Raw genomic sequence first — 20,339 nt, 5'->3', positions numbered from 1 at the left:
CTTTCATCTGATATTGTGACTAGCTTTAAAAATTTCTTCTTTAACAGGAAACCAAATGTGTAAATTGGAAACTAGAATTGAAAACTGGATTTATTTAAAGATTAAACAAAGAAAACAGAAAGAACTTTGGAACTGGGAGTGTTATTTTAGCCTGTGCAATTACTGTACCAAATTTTATTTAATCTGAATATGAAATTTATAAATAACATTTTCAGATACAACAAGAATGGTCTATATTATTTCTGTAAAAGGAAATTGCCAAAATAATATATTTGGTAGAAGTTTGCCATTTTTTTTATAGTATGCAACAGAGGTAGTAGTATTGATTTTGCCAATACTTTAACTAATAGAGTTAACTATTTCTCTTATCTTAACAATCTTGTTGAAAAAAAGAAAATGAATTCATCCTGGAAAAGAGGATGTGTGTATGTGAGAATTTCATGATTTAAACATGAACAGTATGTTCTTATGCATTTGCTGGGGAGTAATCATAATTCTTATTAAAACTGTTGATGTGTATCCCCTAGGGAGTAGCTAGGCTCCAATTGATGCTTTTTGCTGGCTGATCACCAACCTGGCCTAAGTGCTCATTATGTTGTAGAGAGGGTCTTCAGAGCTCTCATTACATTTGACAGGAATTCTCTCTAGGGGGAAACTGGGCATTAGCTAGACTCCTGACAGGCTGAAAATTATTCCTGTTTTATGGCTTATAACCAAATGCTTAGCAAGGCACCATCAGGAGACATAACCGAAGTCGTCACAACCGACAACATTTTTTTTTGTACAAAATGTAGTGATGGGAATTTTTTTTTTCATCGATTGTAATGTTACCGATGTATGCATCTAATGTTATAAAAGGGAATAGATGCCTTCAGAGATCTATGTCCCATGAACTCCAAACTTTAGCAAAAGAAATTGCAGTAGCATGGCAAAACAACCACCGCAAACAGTCATGATAATCTTGGGGATTATTTTGTCCTTATTTCCATAGCTGTTATTTCATGTTGGCAGTATTTTCCAAAAGTGAAAATTAACATTGCTTGAACAGGCTTCTACCTGCATGGTAGGAACATAATTTGATGTAGGCAAGCTTTTTCTATTCCCTCTTTGCATGTCTTTTGCCTTTAAGCAAAGTGGATGGTATCCAGGAAAGTATGTTTCGTATTCTGGCCATCTTTTATAAAATTAAGATGATTTTTCACACATATTACTTATTTATTTAATATGCCATTACGTATTTCTATTTATGTAGTGTAATGGACTGGGCAAGACCCCACTCAACCTCAGAGTTACTGGATAACTTTGAATCAATCATTGTCATGTCACCTGCCTCAAAGGATTGTTGTGGACATAAAATGAGCTGGATGTCCATGTTAGCAGGATTTCCAGAAACATTGTGATTTTTTTATTTTGTATTTAGACTTGTTATGAGAGCAATGAGCTAAGGGCCAACATAATAACTCAGACAAAAACCTGGTACTTGTAAATTGGTTTCTACTGATTACAGTTATTTATTGGGTTGACGAATGCAGTTTTCTTTGGCCTTTGATACAGGGTAGAAATTCTGTTTGCAGGATCCATCAAGGAGAAGAGCAAATTTCACTGTTCTTCCCTTGCAGTTACTCTTATCTGTGGGAAAAGTTCTTCTCCAATCTTTTGGAATGGATTATTTAGGGCATGAGACAAATGCGCCTAAACAGGTGTCAACATGTAACTACCTTTATCTGATCTCAACCTAAACGGGGTCAGCCCTGGTTAGTACTTGGATAAGCGAGTGCTGTAATTCCAAATCTCTTTGAATACATTGGGAAGTTAAAATAAAAATAATGGAAGAGAGTACCTATATTTCAGGGTTGAACTATGGAGTCCTTGATGCTCTCACGGTTCTTAAAAACGCATCGGACTTACAAACCACTTCTGTACTGTGTGAATATAGCCATTAAGAGTTGAGTGCCATGCAAGAGGATACCTTTGCTTTGTTAAGACTTTGGAAGCAGGCAAAAATTCCTCTACCTTCCTCATCAGTGGTTGGCCCTGGGAATTCTTTACTGCTTGTGGGATCTCTGGATCCATATTTTCTTTTGTTTAGGACAAAAGTAGAGAGAACAGAGGAATAGTGCAGGAAATGAAGTCTTGCTTTAATTTAACCAGTAGTTAGCTTAATCCTTGATCTGACACAGAGGTGTTTTTCTCCTTTAGATTGCATATTTTGCTTAGTATGTATAATTTTAAACCATGCCAGCTTATAGTAGTACTTTCTTCCTTTCTTTTGCTTCTCTATTAGCATTTCAAAAAACTATGCTGGTAGTCAGTCTAAAGCTGATATGGATCTTTCTAGGGAATTGCTTAAAGGTTATAAGTTTCATTTTTAAAAAATACTTACTCATTATGGCAGTTGGGGTTAGCAATGATTACTGTGGTAAATTTGCTGCCAAGATACAGGGTTTCTTGGATATTAGTAGCTGCCTGGGAAATGTTTTCTCTGTGTCATTCTCATCATTCCTGTCTGATGGCCTTCAGAGTAAACCAGAAAGTAAACCTTCTTGTGTGTTAAAACCCCAATTGTTTAGGGGTAAGGTTAGCCTTAGTTCAGTGGCAGTCAGCCAAATAAAGGTTGATCACGACTGAACCCGCAGACAGACTATATAAACTACTACAGTGTTTGAGTTCCTGCCATTCTAAAAGTGACAGGTGGGCCTTTGTCTCCTCTGAGGGGACAGCAATGGTCTCTCTGACCTGCCCTCAGGCAAGCTTGTCACTCTGCCCTGCTGAGGTTTTCTGTTTGGCTTGCTGCCTTCTCACTTCCAAATAATTACAACTTCAAAAAATGGAGCATAGTGCTAACAGTGCCAGTCTTTTCTTTTAAGGAGCCACTCACAAAGCTGTCTGTGTTCAACAGCCGTATCTTCTGAGGGTTGCTCTTGACATCATAGGTAGTAGATGGCTTCAGACAGTTTAGAGATTTTCTTGATTTCGCACAGTTCTTTGGATAGGAATGGTCATAATATTGGACTAGTCTTCATCCATGTACTTTTTAATGTGGCTTCATTAATTTAGATTGCAAACAGGAACCCAAATGAATTTGTGAAACTAATAACTTCTTTATAGCAAGTTAATGTGAGGCACATGTAATGTTAAATATTGCCTTTTTAATGCATGGAAATAGTTTTGTGTGGAATAGCATAAACCAAGGCATCTTTCTGAATTGTGATGCAGTATATTCTCAAACCCAGAATAAGCATCTCAGCAAAAGATTGGCTTTCTAAAAACAGATTTCCTTTTGCTTGGCTGCTTGCATTTCAGTTATTGACATGACTTGCTTTCTGATTTTCTTGCTATCTTGATTTTCTGTCATCAAGATATTAGGTGAACACATTTGAGCATTAATGAATTTTGTCATTGTCCCACACCCCAAAGGTCATATCAGAAGCCTAGTGTTGGAGAACAGGTTGCAATAGATACAATCCTACCTTTTCAGTTCTAGTTTTTCTTTGCATTTTGATCTTAAACTCCTGTCTTGTAGATGCTTAATTCTTTATAGTATTTTGTGTAATTTTTAGCAAATAAGACAGTCCTTTACACTATTAATTCATCACTGGCATTTGTTATATTCATAGCAGAGGTTTCCATCAGTACCCCTTAACAGAAGTTTAAATAAACTCCTAAATGAAATGAACCACATCTTTGTTTGAAAAGAGGAAATCCTTGTAGTTCGCTATGCTTCTTGAAACCACAGTTTGGAACATAGTTATTACATACTGGTCAGTATGTCTACAGCATAGTTATCTTAGTCTTATCTTGGTTAATCAGAATAGCTCCCAAATTAAACTGATTAAAAGTGATTCCCGTTGGGATATGCCTGATCTTTTGTGTAGCATGCTCCTTTTGGACTGGTGACAGAAATTGTTGGGCAGAAAATCAAGGAAAATCCCCTCCCTTGTTTTCAGTCTTTTGTTATCTTGGGTAAACAATTGGTCAAAGCAGCTTATGGAATAAGGTGACCAGTCAGTGTATTGACAAGAACATACACAATAGGAAGAAAACTGCATTAAGAGACAAGCCATTGGGATTTGCAGTAAATATATTACTGAACACAAGTGAATTGCCAATACTGCTTGTTTAGCAGTTTGCAAGGGCAATGGCAGTATGGATTTTTGAATTAGAAGGGAAAAGGACTGTTCTTTCTCTGTGCTGGAACATCTAGTGGATGGTTAAGAAGAGAATGGATTTAAAGAACAAACTGCTGCAGCTTCTGTTTTGAGCCATTTTAAAACTTCTGTGGATTACTGAATAAAAAACAAAAGGTAGATTTCCATTTTGTGGAAGAACAGAGCAAAAAGGATTTTGTTTGCTGTCTGGCTAGGATGCTAAGCCTTAAAATGTATGAAGACTATCCCCAATCTACTATAAGGGATTCTTTGGATTATTCTGCTTAGATTAAATAGAGGTAGCCTAAATTAACAAATTCATTTTCACTTTGTTAAGAAGACCCACATAAACAAATCAAAGCTGCACATGATATTGCTTCCTCCCTCCCTTTCAACTTGGTTCTATATGTGTTTACTCAAAACTAAGTTAATTGAGTTCATATTTAATACTTGATAAAAAATACTTAAGGTACTTTCAGAGATCTATATTTAATATTTGACATCTTACAGCATAAAAGGTATGGTTCATGTATAGCCATAAAATGACTTGGCAGCAAATGTGCTTTATTAGAATTCAATATAGAATTATCACTATCACTTTTGTGCAGCCAAAATAACATGACCTGCAAATCACCTTTGTAGTTTTCAAACTTGTTTACACATGTAGGAAATGGATGTCCATAACAAGATGATGGTGATGATTTATTCAATTTTGATATTCTAACCAAATCTGTAACTAATATTACAACTGGCTTAATTGAAAACCAGAGCTATTACCCATGGTTGTGGCACATCAGTTTAGGATTAAACTATAATATACTTGATGTAGTGTCATTCTAAATTTGGATTCCCCATTTAACTGGTTTTCAAACCACAGTGATAACTTTCAAGCAACTCCGCCCTTGCTGTTAATGGGAGGAGACAGAAGTTGTATGTGGGGTCAGTTTCCCATTTAACCATTTCATTCTTAGATGGATGTGCAATCAAAGCCAAAGAAATAGTCTCATGCTGCTTTTATTAATCTCAAGTGCTCTACCTTTAAGAGGGGGGGGCAGTTCACACATTCTGCTCTAAAAATGGGTGATAAAATATTTTATATTTAAATATGTAATCAGACTTTGCATGAAACAATAGTGGTTATTTGTGCATATATATATGCACAGCAGCCCAGGTTCGAGTCTCAGAAGGGTATGGCTGGCTGATGAGAGCTAATTAGCTCGAAATAGCTATCCCAGTCCCCCTTTAACTCTTTGTTAGCAATCAAAAAATTTTTTAGTGTGTGTGTGTGAGAGAGAGAGAGAGAGAGAGAGACATAAATACACACACAAACACTACAGAAGACAGCAGTAGCAACCCATTTCAATATACTTCCATGGATTTGCCCATGTAGTCATCTGCAGTTGAGCTCAGCTGAAGGGTATATTTCATTATATGCATAATATAATTTTAATTATATGCATAATACTTTGAAATAGATGAACTCATAGAATGGATCTGGGTAGAAAACCCATTGTAGTTGTCTTTAACAGCAGTAGCAATATCTCATAAAACGTATATGAACTTAGTAAAAGATTGGAAAAGATACTACGCACCATGTGCTAAGAATAGAGAAAATAGTTATCTTAATTATTTCCCATGCTTGTCAAGAAAAGACATGTCAGCATATATGCAGTTATTTATAATAAATACAGAAATATATATGATAAAAAAAAAAACCAAAATCCCATGTTCCTCTTACTTTAAGGATTTGGAAGGCATTGGCATGTGACTTGACCCACAATTCACTGAATCAGTGAAGCTGTTCTGATAAAGAACAGAACGTGCAGAACTCATAATATGATATGAAGTAAAAAGGTATCAATTAACAGTCTTATCTACTCACCAGTTAAGAGAATGAAATCTGCTTCAGTCAAATTACATGTCAACTTCTTGGGAATCCAAAATATGAATGAATTACTCAAAGATGTGGGTGGCTTTTTGAATTTAGTACCCACTTGCATTGGTGCTGCCCAGAACATGTAGGTTTTGTTTCTGACATATCAAGATCTGTATCATATGCATGTTTGATTTTGTTTTAACGTGGAGTCATGATATATAATTACAATGCAGCAACCATTTTTAAAGTGTGTGCACAGTTCTATTGGATATAAGGTTGCTAGAACTGAAGTGATGCACCGTTTTACTAATATTTGTAGACAGTCATTGATCAAACTCATCTACTTTATGTGTACACACACACATACCTCTGTCAATCTGAATTTAATCTGTTTGATTAGGACTTCACAACTTTTTCTGTTGATTGCAATATTAATGGTGACAATACTGATAACTTGAAATATACTGGGAGGCCACCTTCACAACTTCTTTGTGTAATGGTTAATATGGCTGTAAATAGGAGATGAATGTGGCTACTTTTTAAAGTCTATTACTCAGGAGGCCTGTAAACATGATTGGCTGTTACAATTCTAGCAGAATCATTCGATTTGAGAGCAATAGAGAGATAAGGTATCCAATTACCCAAATGATTTGCAGGGCTAGCCGGTGTTGTCATGGAGATGTGAGTTGGAACAAATTAAATTTTAAGCAATAAAAATAATCTTAAAGCACGTCTGGGAACAAGAACATTTGGCAATGGCACTTACCTGAATTGAATCTTAGTTTGACATGCTGTTGCTTGACATTGATATACTGTGGGGGCTTAAACCTCCAGATATGGCACAGAGCCTCTTAATACGTTGCTCTCATGGCCAAAATAAGAAAACAGCGCTGCCTTTTTCCAACTGGCACCTTCCAGAGGTGAACGATTTCCGTTCCCATCATCCTAGCCAGCATATTAGCTTTAAAAATATGGTGGTTAATAAAGGCATTGTGAGGTGGTAGGTGAGTACAGCAATAGTTGTACAGGTAGCCCTCAACTTATGACCACAGCTGAGCTCAAAATTTCTGATGCTAAGCAAGACAGTTGTTAAATGAGTTTTGCTCTATTTTATGACCTTTCTTGCCACAGTTATTAAGTTAGTAACACAGTTGCTGCAGTTGTGAAGTTACTGGTTGTTAAGCGAATCATTGCTTCCCCATTGACTTTGCTTGTCAGAAAGTCACAAGAGGTGATCCCATGACCTTGGGACACTGCAACCATCATAAATATGAGCCACTTATCAAATGTCCAACTTTTGATCACATGACTATGGGGATACTGCAATAAGTGTGAAAAATAGTCGTAAAGTCACCTTTTTCATTGCCATTGTAACTTTGAATGGTCACTGAATGGTTGTAAGTCGAGGACTATCTGTATATCTTTGAATAAGTGAAATTGCAGTGACTTCGTTTGCCTGACTATTTAACACCTCAATTTTAAATGTATGACAACTTTTCTTACAGCTCTTTAAAGGCAAACAAGTTATGATGGCCATTACCCTGATCATATCCTTTGGACTGGGTTTATGTTGGCTCTTTCACGTTATCCTGAAAACCACTTTTTTTTTCCGCAAAGCAAATGAAACCTTTTTTTTTTTTTTTAAAGTTTTTATGCTGCACAAAAGTAACTTCCATTGTCGGCTCCACTTACTGTCTTCCTGGAAGACTCTTTTGTCCTGCAAGTCAGTCTTGTGGAAGGCTGCAAATTGGATGCTTTCTGCCCTTCCTGGCAAAGTGAAGGTATCTCTAAGCCATTTTGTTAACAATTTACAGATGTAAGGAAAGTAACTTCTGAGAGGAGGACATACTTCATGTGATAAAGAATAACAATCTAAATGTGTTTCTGTGTCAGAGAAGCCTACATTCCCCCTTATTAACGCTATATCAAGCCGATTCATGCCTTGCAACATGGATTTTAAAAAAAAACCCTGCAAAAAGCTTTCATCCTCGTATCCGGTTAGACAGATGGAGACAAAAATTGGACTGAGGTCAAGCCATTTGCAGCATACTCACAGCCTTCGATTTTCCTTACCACAGATCATCTCAAATGATTCGGTAATGACCAAAAGGGCAGCCTTGACCTTTTTTCCCCGGTGGATTACTGTTACACTGTATAAATGGCAAGAACATTTTGCTCATTCAGATGGAGTTTTCAGCTCTATTTTGTTGAAATCTCTATAGCACCAGTGCAGGGATTTGAACACAGTTGGTTGCTTGTTTTGTGGAAAAGCTAAATATATAGTTTCAGTTTCAGTTAGGTGATCATACTGTCCTTTTGAAAGGTTTTTTTTTCTTCCCCTGCCTTGGGACCTTGAGGAGTCATCTTGCTTTTTTAAAAAAACTGCTTTTTTAAAAAATGCTGATAGTAAATGAAGTTGTCAGTAGTTTGTATTTTAATTCTCACTACTAATGCTTTAAATATTTCCTTTCTTATGTTTGCGACATTTAATTTTTTCATAAAAGCTTTTCTTCCCCTATTTTGGCAAATGATTTACTATGGATTTTTTTTAAAAAAATATATTTTATGACATATCATATTTCAAGATTATAATGCATAGATTTTTAGAGATTAAAGGATGTTATTTATTTGGTAATTGTCTAGGTTGTAGGGTGATTTTTAAAAAATAAAGATGTCTTAAGTTCACTGTGAGTAATAGTCAGCTGGATAAGTACTAAGCTCAATAGATTGTTTTGGCCAATTTATATAATAAATGAGAGCTAATAGTTGCTCATCATAAATAATATAAGAACAATAAGGCCAAAATAGATTACAATTGCATCTATGGTTGAAATTCTATTGCTCTGATAGCCAGCAAAAAGATTGTAAAAATAGTCTAGGTTTGCTTTGAATTTGGACGATACAGGAAATAGAAGTAATGTAGATATGATTTGTTTTTTCCTCTCTGTGGTTGCTTTTTCACAGTTCCCATACCATGCAAAAATCCAAACAGTGCAAGTATATTGTATAGGAATGTATTCAACCTTGGGTTGCTCAGTACAAAATGTATTTTGTTTCTAGAATCTCAATTATAATACTCTGTTGAGATATTACAAGTTGTCTGTTATTCCATTGGAGCAAAATTATTCAATGTGTTGAGTATTCCACCATAGGAAACCATTACAACTTGAGGCCAGCTGTTGTTGCCTTGCTCTTCTACTCTGGTTGCAGGGGCTACGTGGTGCTTGTTCATGATCAATGCTATCTGCCATTTGGATTGCAGGAAGCTAAAGATATTATTTTTAATACAGTTTTGAACACATCAACACAATGAAAAAGAGAGAAAACACAATTGAAATACAAAAATATATTTGAAAAAATATATGCAAGTTAGTATCTTGTTAAAGAAAAACAACAACTCCTTCCTACAACAAGGACAGGTATTTTTTTTCTCACCATTTATTTAAATAAGCCTCTTCTGTCCTTTCGCCATGGGAGATTGAAATCAGCTAATTTCTGATGAAGAGTTTTGATGAGCGCCAGTTTGGTGTGATTAAGGCATCAAGTTGGAAATTGGGAGTTCTAGTCCCACCTTAGGCACAAACGCAGCTGGACTTATCATTCTCTGTCTCTCAGCCCTTGGAAGGAGGCAGTGGCGAACCACTTCAGAAAAACCTTGTCAAGAAAATTGCAGGGACTTCTCTGGGCATTTTCCAAGAACTGGACATGACTGAAGGGGAGAAAAAATAATTCCGATGTGCCTTAAATTATCTAAGTTTTTCTTTAGGCACTGTTACTTGTTTTTGTAGCAGTCTACCTTCTAGCTGTCAGCCAAACAAAAGCAATTTCATTGTTCTTTCTGTAAATTTTTGCCTGGACATAGGGGTGGAAGCTCTGGGAAAAAGGCCTGCTGATACTGCTTTTAAATTGTGTGAATATTATTAGCCAGTTTGGTCTAGTGGTTAAGGCACAAAGCTAGAAACCAGGCGACTGAGTTCTAGTCTTGCCTTAGACATGAAAGCCTGTTGGGTGACTTTGGGCTAATCATTGTCTCTCAGCCCAACCCATCTCACAGGATTGCTGTTGTGGGGAAAACGGGAAGAAATATTAGGTATGTGTGGCACCTTGAACTATAAAAATAATAAAGGGTGAAAAAATTAAATTAAAATAAAAATCATTACTGTAAGACATAAGAACATAAATGTAGAGTGAACACATACACCAAAGTTCAATCAACCCACTAACCAAATCCTCCTTGCGCTAATAATCTACATTTATACAACCTTAGCAACACTTGTATGTGAAGCAAAGTAGTGTGTGCACAAAATGCGCATGATATTTTACATTACTTTCTTGTTAAAAAAACAGAAGCAAAACAAGTGCACAGCACAACACTTGGAGAGCCCATACAACCCACCCACTTGAATTTTTAAACTTCTCCCTAGCATTAGGGGGAAAAAAAGCAATAATTTACTAGGCAGTCAAGCAGCTACAAGCAGTTTTCTCCTGTCTGACCATGTGTTTAATTGCTTTTCTCCACTCAACACTCCACTCCCACATCACCTTATTCAATCTAAAGCAATAGCGGCAAAGATATGACTGGTCCCTGCTGTGGTATTGGCTATGCTGGAAGAAAGAAAGCAGTCACAAAACAACAGTCCAATTACGGTGCTATGAGCAACTGGAACATTCAAAACTATGCATCTCAAAACAGCCAAGCTTATTATTATGCAAATGCTGCTATTTGCATAAAATAATACGGGGGAGGGGGAATGGAAAATGCATGTTTTGTTTCATGATTAGAGCTTGCTTTCCTACCCATACGATACCCGAAGTGGCAAACAATTAAAAAAATGTGGGAGTGCTGTTGTTGATTTTAATCCAAGGCACACTGAGTTTTCCCCTGGGGTTTCATGTCTAGGATACACAGTTCATGGCACTTCTAGACTGGCTTTTCTGGAAATGGCATGATAATGACAAGCATGTCATAAGGCTGTCAGAATTTTTCAGGGCTGTATAATCCAAATAGGTACAGGAACCACTTCAGCTTAAGAGGACCTTAAGAGTTACATTAATCATAAAAAGGGTGCTGTCAGGTTGAACCAAGTACATGTTCTAACCATGGACATATTAGAGCTGCATTGAATTTTCGTGAGATTCCTTATTTTTCTGTGAAAGCTGTCATTTCGGTAGGCATAACAAAGTTTGCATGCCTTTCCTTCCTCACTGTCCCCCATTTATGTACAGGGTGTGGGGGTTTCTTGTTTCCTTAATTTGCTGCCACCTGGAGATGGTGGAAGATAGTTCTTGACAGCAGGAGATATATATTCCTTTCCTGTGGGAGCTTCCCTCTATGCACAGAGTGAGATAATGTTTTGGGATGACATCTCTGGCTGACTAACTTCATGTGGATTCTTTGAATAGCATCATTGTCAGTAGGAGACACTTGGGAACATCGGTCTTGTTTGTTTCAACAGTAAGGGTATAAGTCCACTTCCTTGATAGTTGTTGTTTTGCAAGCAGTTTTTGTCAAAGGTGAAAACTACCAAATGTTTGTAAATATTTTTTCTGTATATAACAGAACCTAATTTAACAGTAATGTATACATTTGTTAATTATTTTTATACCAGATAGCCAAATATATATATACTGTATATATTTCAGAAAATGGAGAAACAAAAGCATCAAATATTTGGTTTATTGTTCAGTAGGCAATAAGAGAAGGCAATGATGGATGTTATACATCATAATAAAAATAATTGCTTTATAAAAGTATTTGTCACCTGACTCACAGGAACTCTACACATCTTTAGTTTAGTGAAGTTACAGATGTCATTTGTAATTATGCATGAAGAAAGCTTTTTAATTTATTCTGAGATGCATTAGAAATTAATATTAGAGACTACTTCCACATAAGAATTTCTTTTATAAGAACTAATTGGTGAGATGAATTTTTTTGAGGATTTGAATGGAATATTTAGTTTAATTTGTCCCATCTAACACAGAACAATGATGATGGTGCCTTTTGAAGTCAGGAAACTGGATTGCCTTTCAGATAATAAAATATTGCTTCTCACAAAAAAGTAGCTGAAAGTAAAAGGTTTCAATGATACCCTATTTAATTAACATGATGAAATTGCATTTTTAAAGACATCTAGCTTTTTATACATCTCTGATTTGTATTTGAGTTGTGAGAAGCACTTACTCCTTTTCTTCTACCGCAAAATATTATTTTAATCACATCGTGGATAATCCCTGAAAAGGTTTGGTGTTCTTCTGCCTGAAGTGCAGCAACACCTTTTTATCATATAGCATCTACAGGTGTTGAAATTACAAGGGCAGTTTGGTGATTGTGACAGGAAAAGATAATTCACATGAGTAAAAATAGGTTACAGACAAATAGTTCATATATTTCATCCCAGATTTATTGTTTTTATTAATATGCCATAGTAAAGAGATTTGGAGTGAATACTAACAGCTGTAATCCCACTTTCAGTAATTATTTAACACAATTGAAGTCCTTGCAACTTTCCAGCTCTAAATATACTAAATCCAACTGTTTTTAACATACAGTGGAATTTTGAATATTCCTGTGTAGAAATCTGGGAGAAAGTTGGCCTAATTCTATTCTCAAGTAGTTAAAAATAAGATTGAAAACAGTACTTCTTTATCTTCCTGATGTTGTCTGTTTGTTGTTGTTGTTATTGTTGTTAAGCCGGGGGCTGGATAAGTACATATGCATTCTGCAATATAGGACCTGAAGCAAAAGGGCAAGCTTATTGTTCCTTTTTGCTAATTTCATACACTTGTCAAGCCAGGAACTAGATGGCACAGCAGCAGTTACTGGGGATGGGGTTTTTTTTTTAAAAAAAGGTGTAAAATAATTCATTCTTAGCACTACAGTCCTTATGCTTGGAAAATTTGGCCTAATTTGTACATGTGGGAGTGGGAGTTTGCTACTTCCCTGCTCCATCTTTTTTATAACATTTTTGCTAATGGAGAACTCAGAAGCATTCACACCTTTTTTGGTCATTCTAACAAAGGCATCACTCAAGGATAGGTTTGGAAACTTGTTAACTTTCTGTGCTAAAAGACTGAGCAAACATTTCCTGCTCTAGGTCACGGTGCCTGATGATTATTGGTTACACAGGCTCTCAGTAGTGTGATTATTTATCTAAGCTTCCAGTTTATACAAGGAAATACCTTAACTTTAATGTTGCTTTTAAATTTTGAATGAGAATTCACTTTTAATGGGAAAAATGACCCATGGAAACTGCTGAATTAGGAAACAATGTATATTATATTCTTCTGGGCGGGGGGGAAACTCGAGTATCATACATTTTAATCTTGGTTAAATATGTCCTGTTTCCTTCAGTAGAAAGCAGAGGGGAAAAAAGAAAATCTCTGATCAAACATTTACAGAATTTGAAGCAGGCATTTTTGAAACTGTTCAAGCACCTGCCTCTTCCCCTTTAATCACTCAGTTCAGTATGAAATGTTGACAAAATGACAAATAACAACACTTGAAGCTGACTGTGTTTCAGATCAAAACACTTTAAGTTAGTAAAAAAATATATGCATACCTCCCACAGAATGCAAACAATTTCAGTCTCAACTTTATCTTGAATCCTCCCATCATGTTTGTGGTGCTTTAGAAAGGAGGGCACTGATTGAGTCTGGAGCCCCAGCAAGCTTGTCATTTGCAAATAAATCAAAAGCTCATCATTGCCATAGCAAAGGACTAATGACTGGGGTTGCTGTTGTGCTCTTTGATAGGCCCCACACTCAACCTGCTATTAAAAATGAATGCATTCAAGAGGCCTTAACATTAAGAACATAAACAATTAAGGGTACTTGAGCGGCTTTCACATGAGGCACCAGCCCTGCAGATCTGCTTTGGTGGCTAGCAAAGAGAATATGGGCAATTAGTGTTGATGTATCTGCTGTCTGCAAAGGATGGTTTCTTTTATCCCACATTGTTTTAACTGTCTTCTGTATTTGGAGATCAGAAATCTAGCGATAAGCTGTGTCAAGCCAGCTACCGACGGCTCAGAATGCATAAATATTACATGAAACTGAGGGCCTGTGTCAGGCATTTCAGAGATTGAATGCTATCTATATTGCATATTCCTAAAGCATAGCTTATATTTTTGATTGATTGACTGGTTTGGGGCTATTCATCCCCCACCCATATTTTTAAAGGTTGGATTCTGGCCTCATGAGTATTTCTTAGGACTTTTTTTTTAAATGTTGCAAGCTTGTCTTCATTTAATATCTGGAGCTCTCATTGCTAGGTGTAGAACATTTGAAAGTAGATTGAGTTCTTACTCAAAAAAAGGATAGGATGTTATCAATTAAAGTTGAGTGTAAATTTTTCTGGCTCACAGGTGGTTTGAACAAGAGACTTTGCATTAGTGCCATACAATCATATATAGTGAAAAATGGACAAATACAGATAGTTTCTGAGTTACAACAGTTCATTTAGTGACCGTTCAAAGTTACAACAGCATCCAAAAAAGTGACCTATGACTGTTGTTCACACTTAAAACTGTTGCAGCATCCCCATGGTTACGTCATCAAAGCGTGGATGCTTGACAACTGGTTGATATCTATGATGGTTGCAGTGTCCTAGGGCCATGTGATCACCTTTTGTGACCTTCTGACAAGCAAAATCAATGGGGAAACCAGATTCATTTAACAACAGTGTTACTAACTTAACAACTGCAGTGATTCATTTCACAACTCTAGTAAAAAGGTAGCAAAATGGGGCAAAATTCTCTTTAAAATGTCTCACTTATGGCAGTGATACAGGATGCCCTTATCAGCTTGTGTTAACACAAGAACTAAGCATAGATTGTTATAAAGTACCTACTTGGATATCAGTTTGTGGGGATATCCACTGCAACTTATTTCTCTTTTTTCAGGACTCAGAATACTTCAAATAATTAAAAACAAGGGGGAGGAACAATGGATTTACTGATCTCATGCTAGATTTGAACTGAGGCTTTATTTATTAATGACCTATGTAGTAAGAATACATTTGTTGGAATATATGTGGAGTTGTAGCAGATGTTCTTCAGTAAGCTGAACTCTGTCAGCTTAACTACATATTCTAATTATTTGAGGTAATATTGGGGTATTTCACATTTTTATAACATTTGTCTTTCAGATGATCATGTAAACTAAAATATAATGTGTGTGTTTTAATCCAAATATTTACTTTTCTCTATAGACTGAAATTGCAAAGAGATTGAATACAATCTGTGCACAAGTCATCCCATTTTTGTCTCAAGAAGTAAGTACAAATGTTCAGCTGTTTAAAGTGAAATTATGTTGCATCTTTGTTTGTAAATTAGTTTTTAAAATGTTAATTTTATAAAAATGCAGAAGAATGAGGAACATCTGTTGTAGTTGAAGTATGCAGGCCCCCTGTTAATTTAGTCTAGCAGATGAGATGAGATACACCAACTGTATAACTGGTGAAATAGCTCAACCACAAAATTATTCTTTCCAACACAGGAGGAGGCAGTCTAAAAAGATTATCAAGATTTTTTTTAATGCTAGCATTAGCTTAGCAGCTGTTAGTCTAGCCATTTGTTAAATCCTCTGTAAATACAAATGATAGTGCTCAATAGCACACTAAACTTTTTGAGTGGCATTTGCAAAAGCATTTTTAAAAAACTAAGAATTGGTTGAAATTCTGAAAGCATTTTTATGTTTCATTTGAAACATTAAAGTCTAAGAAAGCAGAAGTCTAACAGAAGTCTAAGTCTAAGCAAAAGGCCTGAGTTGTAATCTGTGCTTAATTTCTTGACAAACATTTATGAGCATTTATGTAGCAACTTTGGCAGGATTGTGCCACGACACTGTAAAGCACAGATGTGAATTTTGGGGAGTAGGAAAACCAGGTTACTAGCATAGATGTATTGTGTATGGAAAAAACTTGATGACTAAATTGATACCAGAGCATTGGGGGAATGCCTATTAACACAACATGAATGGCCCAGACATCCTGCCCTAATGCCTTGTCACACACACTTTCCTAGCTCACACATGGCACCCAAGGGTGCTTTGAATAATGGCTCCCCAATCAGTATTAAGGCAAGGGCTGAGGTTGTGACCAACATCAGGCAATAGTATGGTTTAGCACAGTATGCACAACAGAAGCGTTACTTATCAGCTTTGGAAGAAGGTTAACTTGCAAATAAACTATAATAAAAAAAACTATATATTTATGCATTTGAAAAGAAGTTGCATCTCGGTTTGCTAGTCTGAAATATACTTACTGTTTGATTTTTTTTTTAAATGCCTTTTTCTCCTGCAAGCAGTGGTTGCTCTAATAATAGACATTTATTTGTCTTTCCAGCATCAACAACAAGTGGCTCAAGCAGTGGAACGTGCCAAACAAGTGACCATGGCTGAGCTGAATGCCATCATCGGGGTACGTGGCCTTCCAGGTCTACCTCCTACAGTGTGTATAACCAGCTTTCCTTTCTTATTGCTTTTGGCAGTTTTGATGTTTTAATGTTTGACATGTAAATAATATCTTTGATCATTAATGGCTACATTTTAAGTATTCATTTTCTTGGCACCTATGCATTTTTAAACTGGTGGCATTCCTAAAAGCTTAATTTATCAAATGATATTGCTTTATCCTACATAACAGGCATCTCTAACCTTGAGAACTTTAAGACTTGTGGACTTCAATTCCCAGAATTCACCAGCCAACCATGGCTGGCTGGTGAATTCTGGGTGTTGAAGTCCACAAGTCTTAAAGTTCTCAAGGTTAGAGATCCCTGTTATATATCAAAGACCAGTTTTATGTGTGGAATGATTTTGAATTGTAAATTAATATTTGGAGTGGGTTGAAAAAAGAAACCAAACTGATTAGGGCTGATGTATTTTGTAGGGGGTAACAGACTTTTGTGGTATTTGAGTCATTTGATAATCTGAATATCTCCATTTAAAAATAATAATTTAGAATGTTATAAAAGTAAAGTTATTTTGTTCACATTTAATAAGTGAAAAAATGACTGGGTGAAAAGATCAATAAATGTTTATTTCTGCTTTTGCTTAACTATGGTGTGCTGTATCATCCCAACTAATATACTTTGGTAATACTAATGTCATAGTTACGCCCCAAAATAACACAACAATAAAGGTAGAAATAGTTATCTAAATTCTTCCTCCTGACATTATAGAAAAAAAAAATGAGAAAAGATAGGAGACAATCTTTAGGTTTGCCAGAATTTCTGTACCTGTCATGTTTATACAAAGTTTAACCTCATGGGAAAATCATCTGCTAATATAGGAAAACAAGTAGATAACTTGCATTTATGAGCATCATGCACCAGACATTTTGCTTGTCATATACATTTTATAATGCTGAAGAAATATCACTTGTATTTCCATCCTATTGCTTCTGTAGTAGGCAAAAGAACTTGGAAACAAGTCCTCTTCCTTCTGATATTTATTCATGTGCAAGTACTATGAGAAATTCAAATTATTCATTTACTAGTTTATGTTAATTGCTTGTGAGAAGATGCCCTGCTGGTCTTTATAGTTCCCAGAGACACTTTGTAATGATAATTAGACATGCTGCTGTATGGATTAACAGTGCAATAGTCCAGTGACGTGTTCAAACAATGGCACCGGTTAATCCATCTGTGCTTAAAATTACATCCCAACTGGAGATGGGGGAACTCCCCCCATCCCCACAAGACCCTAAGGAGGATTAAAAGATGATCCTCCACTTGAAAATTCTGCTTTAATCAATTTCTGATTTGTAGATCTCTGGTAAACTATTGGTAGTCAATTAGGTGAAATAAACTGAGAGAATGACCTTCATTTCCTTTTAATAGCCATTCCTTTCTGCAAGTGTCAGTAGATTTTCAACTTAAATTTTATTCATGCAGTTTTATTATATGCCACAGATTAGCTTTGCATAAACACACCTCCCCCTTTAAACTAGGTCCTTGTTCCTCCTTGCTTTCCCCATCCAGTCAACTACTCCCCCCCCCCAAAGTCTTTGTCTTCATGACCCCTAACTTGTCCCTATGATGTCTGTACTTGGAATTTAGTTCAGAAGTTTAACTGGGTATTTTCTATGTGTGTAAGTGTGTTTAGCTAACACAGCTCAAAATAGCTTTTTAAAATAAATTGGAAATGTTTATATTGGACAATGAATATTTTGTGAAGCATCTGGCTTATATCTTTATACAGTGCTACCTTTTCTTTAAGAGCGCCCAGCAGCCAAGAGAACAATACTGATTCATTTGCAGATTACCTCCAGTTGAATGCTTATTGGACATTCAGTGCAAATCCTGCTTTTTTATTAATTTTTTGTGTATTTTTAAAGGATCAAGACTATCATCCATTTATTTAATATGCTGATTTCGTTTCAAGTGAAGCAGCAGCATTTTTTTTGCGTCATGTGCAATGAACTCCTCCTGAAAAATAATTGCAAGAATAATAGCAAGAAAATGAGATTCGCCCTGTCAGATTGGATCAATTTAGTCCAGCATTTTATCAATGTGATAAAATGCTGGACTAAATCAAAGTAGGGTGATCACAGACATGAGACTGAAGTTTGCCTCTTGCAGTTGCTTTCCTGAAAGCCAATGTTATTTGGAGGCAGGCTGCCTTAAATCCTAAGGTAACATTACATCTTCAGGTCTAATAGTTTTTGGTAAATCACTCCTTGGTGGATGTATCTAAACCACCCCCATCATATCTTGTGGAATGAATTCAATGGGTTAGTTATGACTAACTTCCAGCTTGTGAAGATGGACTTCTATATAATTTGTTTTAAATCTCTTTCCATTGGATAATTCCTGGAAATTTGTGAACAGGAAATAAACCTTTTTCCTGTCTACTTTCTGCAAGCTATTCGTGACTTTATGCATTTCAGCCATGTCCCCTCAATGGCACGTATGCATAGGATATTAGCCCTGCAATAAACTGAGGCATTAATATGTTATTGTCAACCACAATATATCTTATTTTTCACCATTTCAAAGCATTAAATTTTTTTATCATATTGTCCAGCCTTTTTCCCCAATCTAAGTGCCTTGCACAGCTGATCTAACAATTGTGTTATAATCCAAGAAGTGTTGTGCAACTGCAGTCTGATTTTACACATAGATATTGGTCTGGCAAGAGATCATTTCTTCCACTGCACATTTGTATACACAAATAATTATCCTGTGCTGCACAATAAGTTTCATGCTCTGACATATGCTTGATTTGTTTGAAAGGGATTGGGTGCACTCTGGAAAATTGGAGTAGCATAAAATTGGGCTGACAATTCACTGGCCCCTTTGCTCTTCTTCATTGAACATTCACTGTGTCAGCCTGTGTCCCTAGAGGGGAGGAAGCATCAGGAGTCGGGTCTGTTCTTACAAGCAGCAGCTGCACTAAAGTAAACGCCAGCTCAGTTTAATAGCAGCTGTCAGTATTGTTCAGAGACCCAACTTAGTATAAAGAACAATAGTGGAGGCCATGCTCTTAAACTGCAGTGTCTTTCAGGCTAATAAAAGAAATAGCAATTTAACGGTTTAGACACCTATTGTGAGCCTGAAACATCACAAGAGAGTCTTTTCAAAATGCAAATCGGCTGCTGGATTCTCCAGCATTAAACACAAATCAAGGAGCCAGTGGCTAAGCAAGGCCCAAGAAATTTGAGTTGCATGAAAGTAGAAGACGCAATAGAGAGGCAACAAATTGAGGGGAAAGTATATTCCTAAGAAGTGTATGGAAATAGTTAAGATCTGTGTGCTTAGTGATGCTTAATGAGATTTGTTTTTTTTTTAAAGAGCTTCATTGCTTGACATGGGAAATAATTGCTTCTAAATGGTGCCCTTACTTCTTTGTTGGAATGATCTTCTACTGCAGTGTTTCTCAACCTTGACAATTTTAAGGCATGTGGACTTCAACTCCCAGAATTCCACAGCCAGCTTTGCTGGCTGTGGAATTCTGGGAGTTGAAGTCCACATGCCTTAAAATTGTCAAGGTTGAGAAACACTGTTCTACTGGAAGTCTAGATCTGTATTCCATTTGGCACAAGAATTAAGGCACAGGTTGTGTGAGAAAGGTGTGTTGGGAAACATTCAGTTAAGAAAATTGTGGGAGAAAGGTTTGCTCTCATAAAAATCTGTAAGCAAGATCTGGAACTGTGCATTTTTAATCCTGATAGAACAAATTCTAACAATCCCACAAACACCCCTCCCCTGGGTGTAATGCTCTTGAAAAGCATGCAGGTTCCTTTTTCAGGAGTCTGGTCCAGTATGGATGCCCATCTTCAACGTTATGCAGTTAGGTAGTTCAGATTGTATAAT

At 36.2% G+C, this 20,339-nt stretch overlaps 1 protein-coding gene across 2 annotated transcripts in view; it reads left to right on the top strand.

Annotated features, from left to right (window-relative positions):
- Positions 1-20,339, top strand: part of TLE1 (TLE family member 1, transcriptional corepressor) — a 71,021-nt gene that overhangs the window by 4,589 nt on the left and 46,093 nt on the right. The window contains exons 5-6 of one of the 2 annotated variants that reach the window (XM_015812503.1): positions 15,236-15,298; positions 16,370-16,444. In XM_015812503.1, coding sequence (XP_015667989.1) covers positions 15,236-15,298; positions 16,370-16,444 — 138 coding nt within the window. Of the gene's footprint in view, positions 1-15,235; positions 15,299-16,369; positions 16,475-20,339 lie in introns of both variants that reach the window. The other variant, XM_015812502.1, reaches the window with a different exon arrangement.

Source organism: Protobothrops mucrosquamatus, unplaced genomic scaffold (genome assembly GCF_001527695.2).
Source record: "Protobothrops mucrosquamatus isolate PMUCROS unplaced genomic scaffold, P.Mucros_1.0 scaffold91, whole genome shotgun sequence".
In the NCBI taxonomy this organism is placed as follows: Eukaryota; Metazoa; Chordata; class Lepidosauria; order Squamata; family Viperidae; genus Protobothrops; species Protobothrops mucrosquamatus.
Note: the sequence above shows the minus strand (reverse complement) of the source record. Positions and strands in the feature narration are given on the sequence as shown.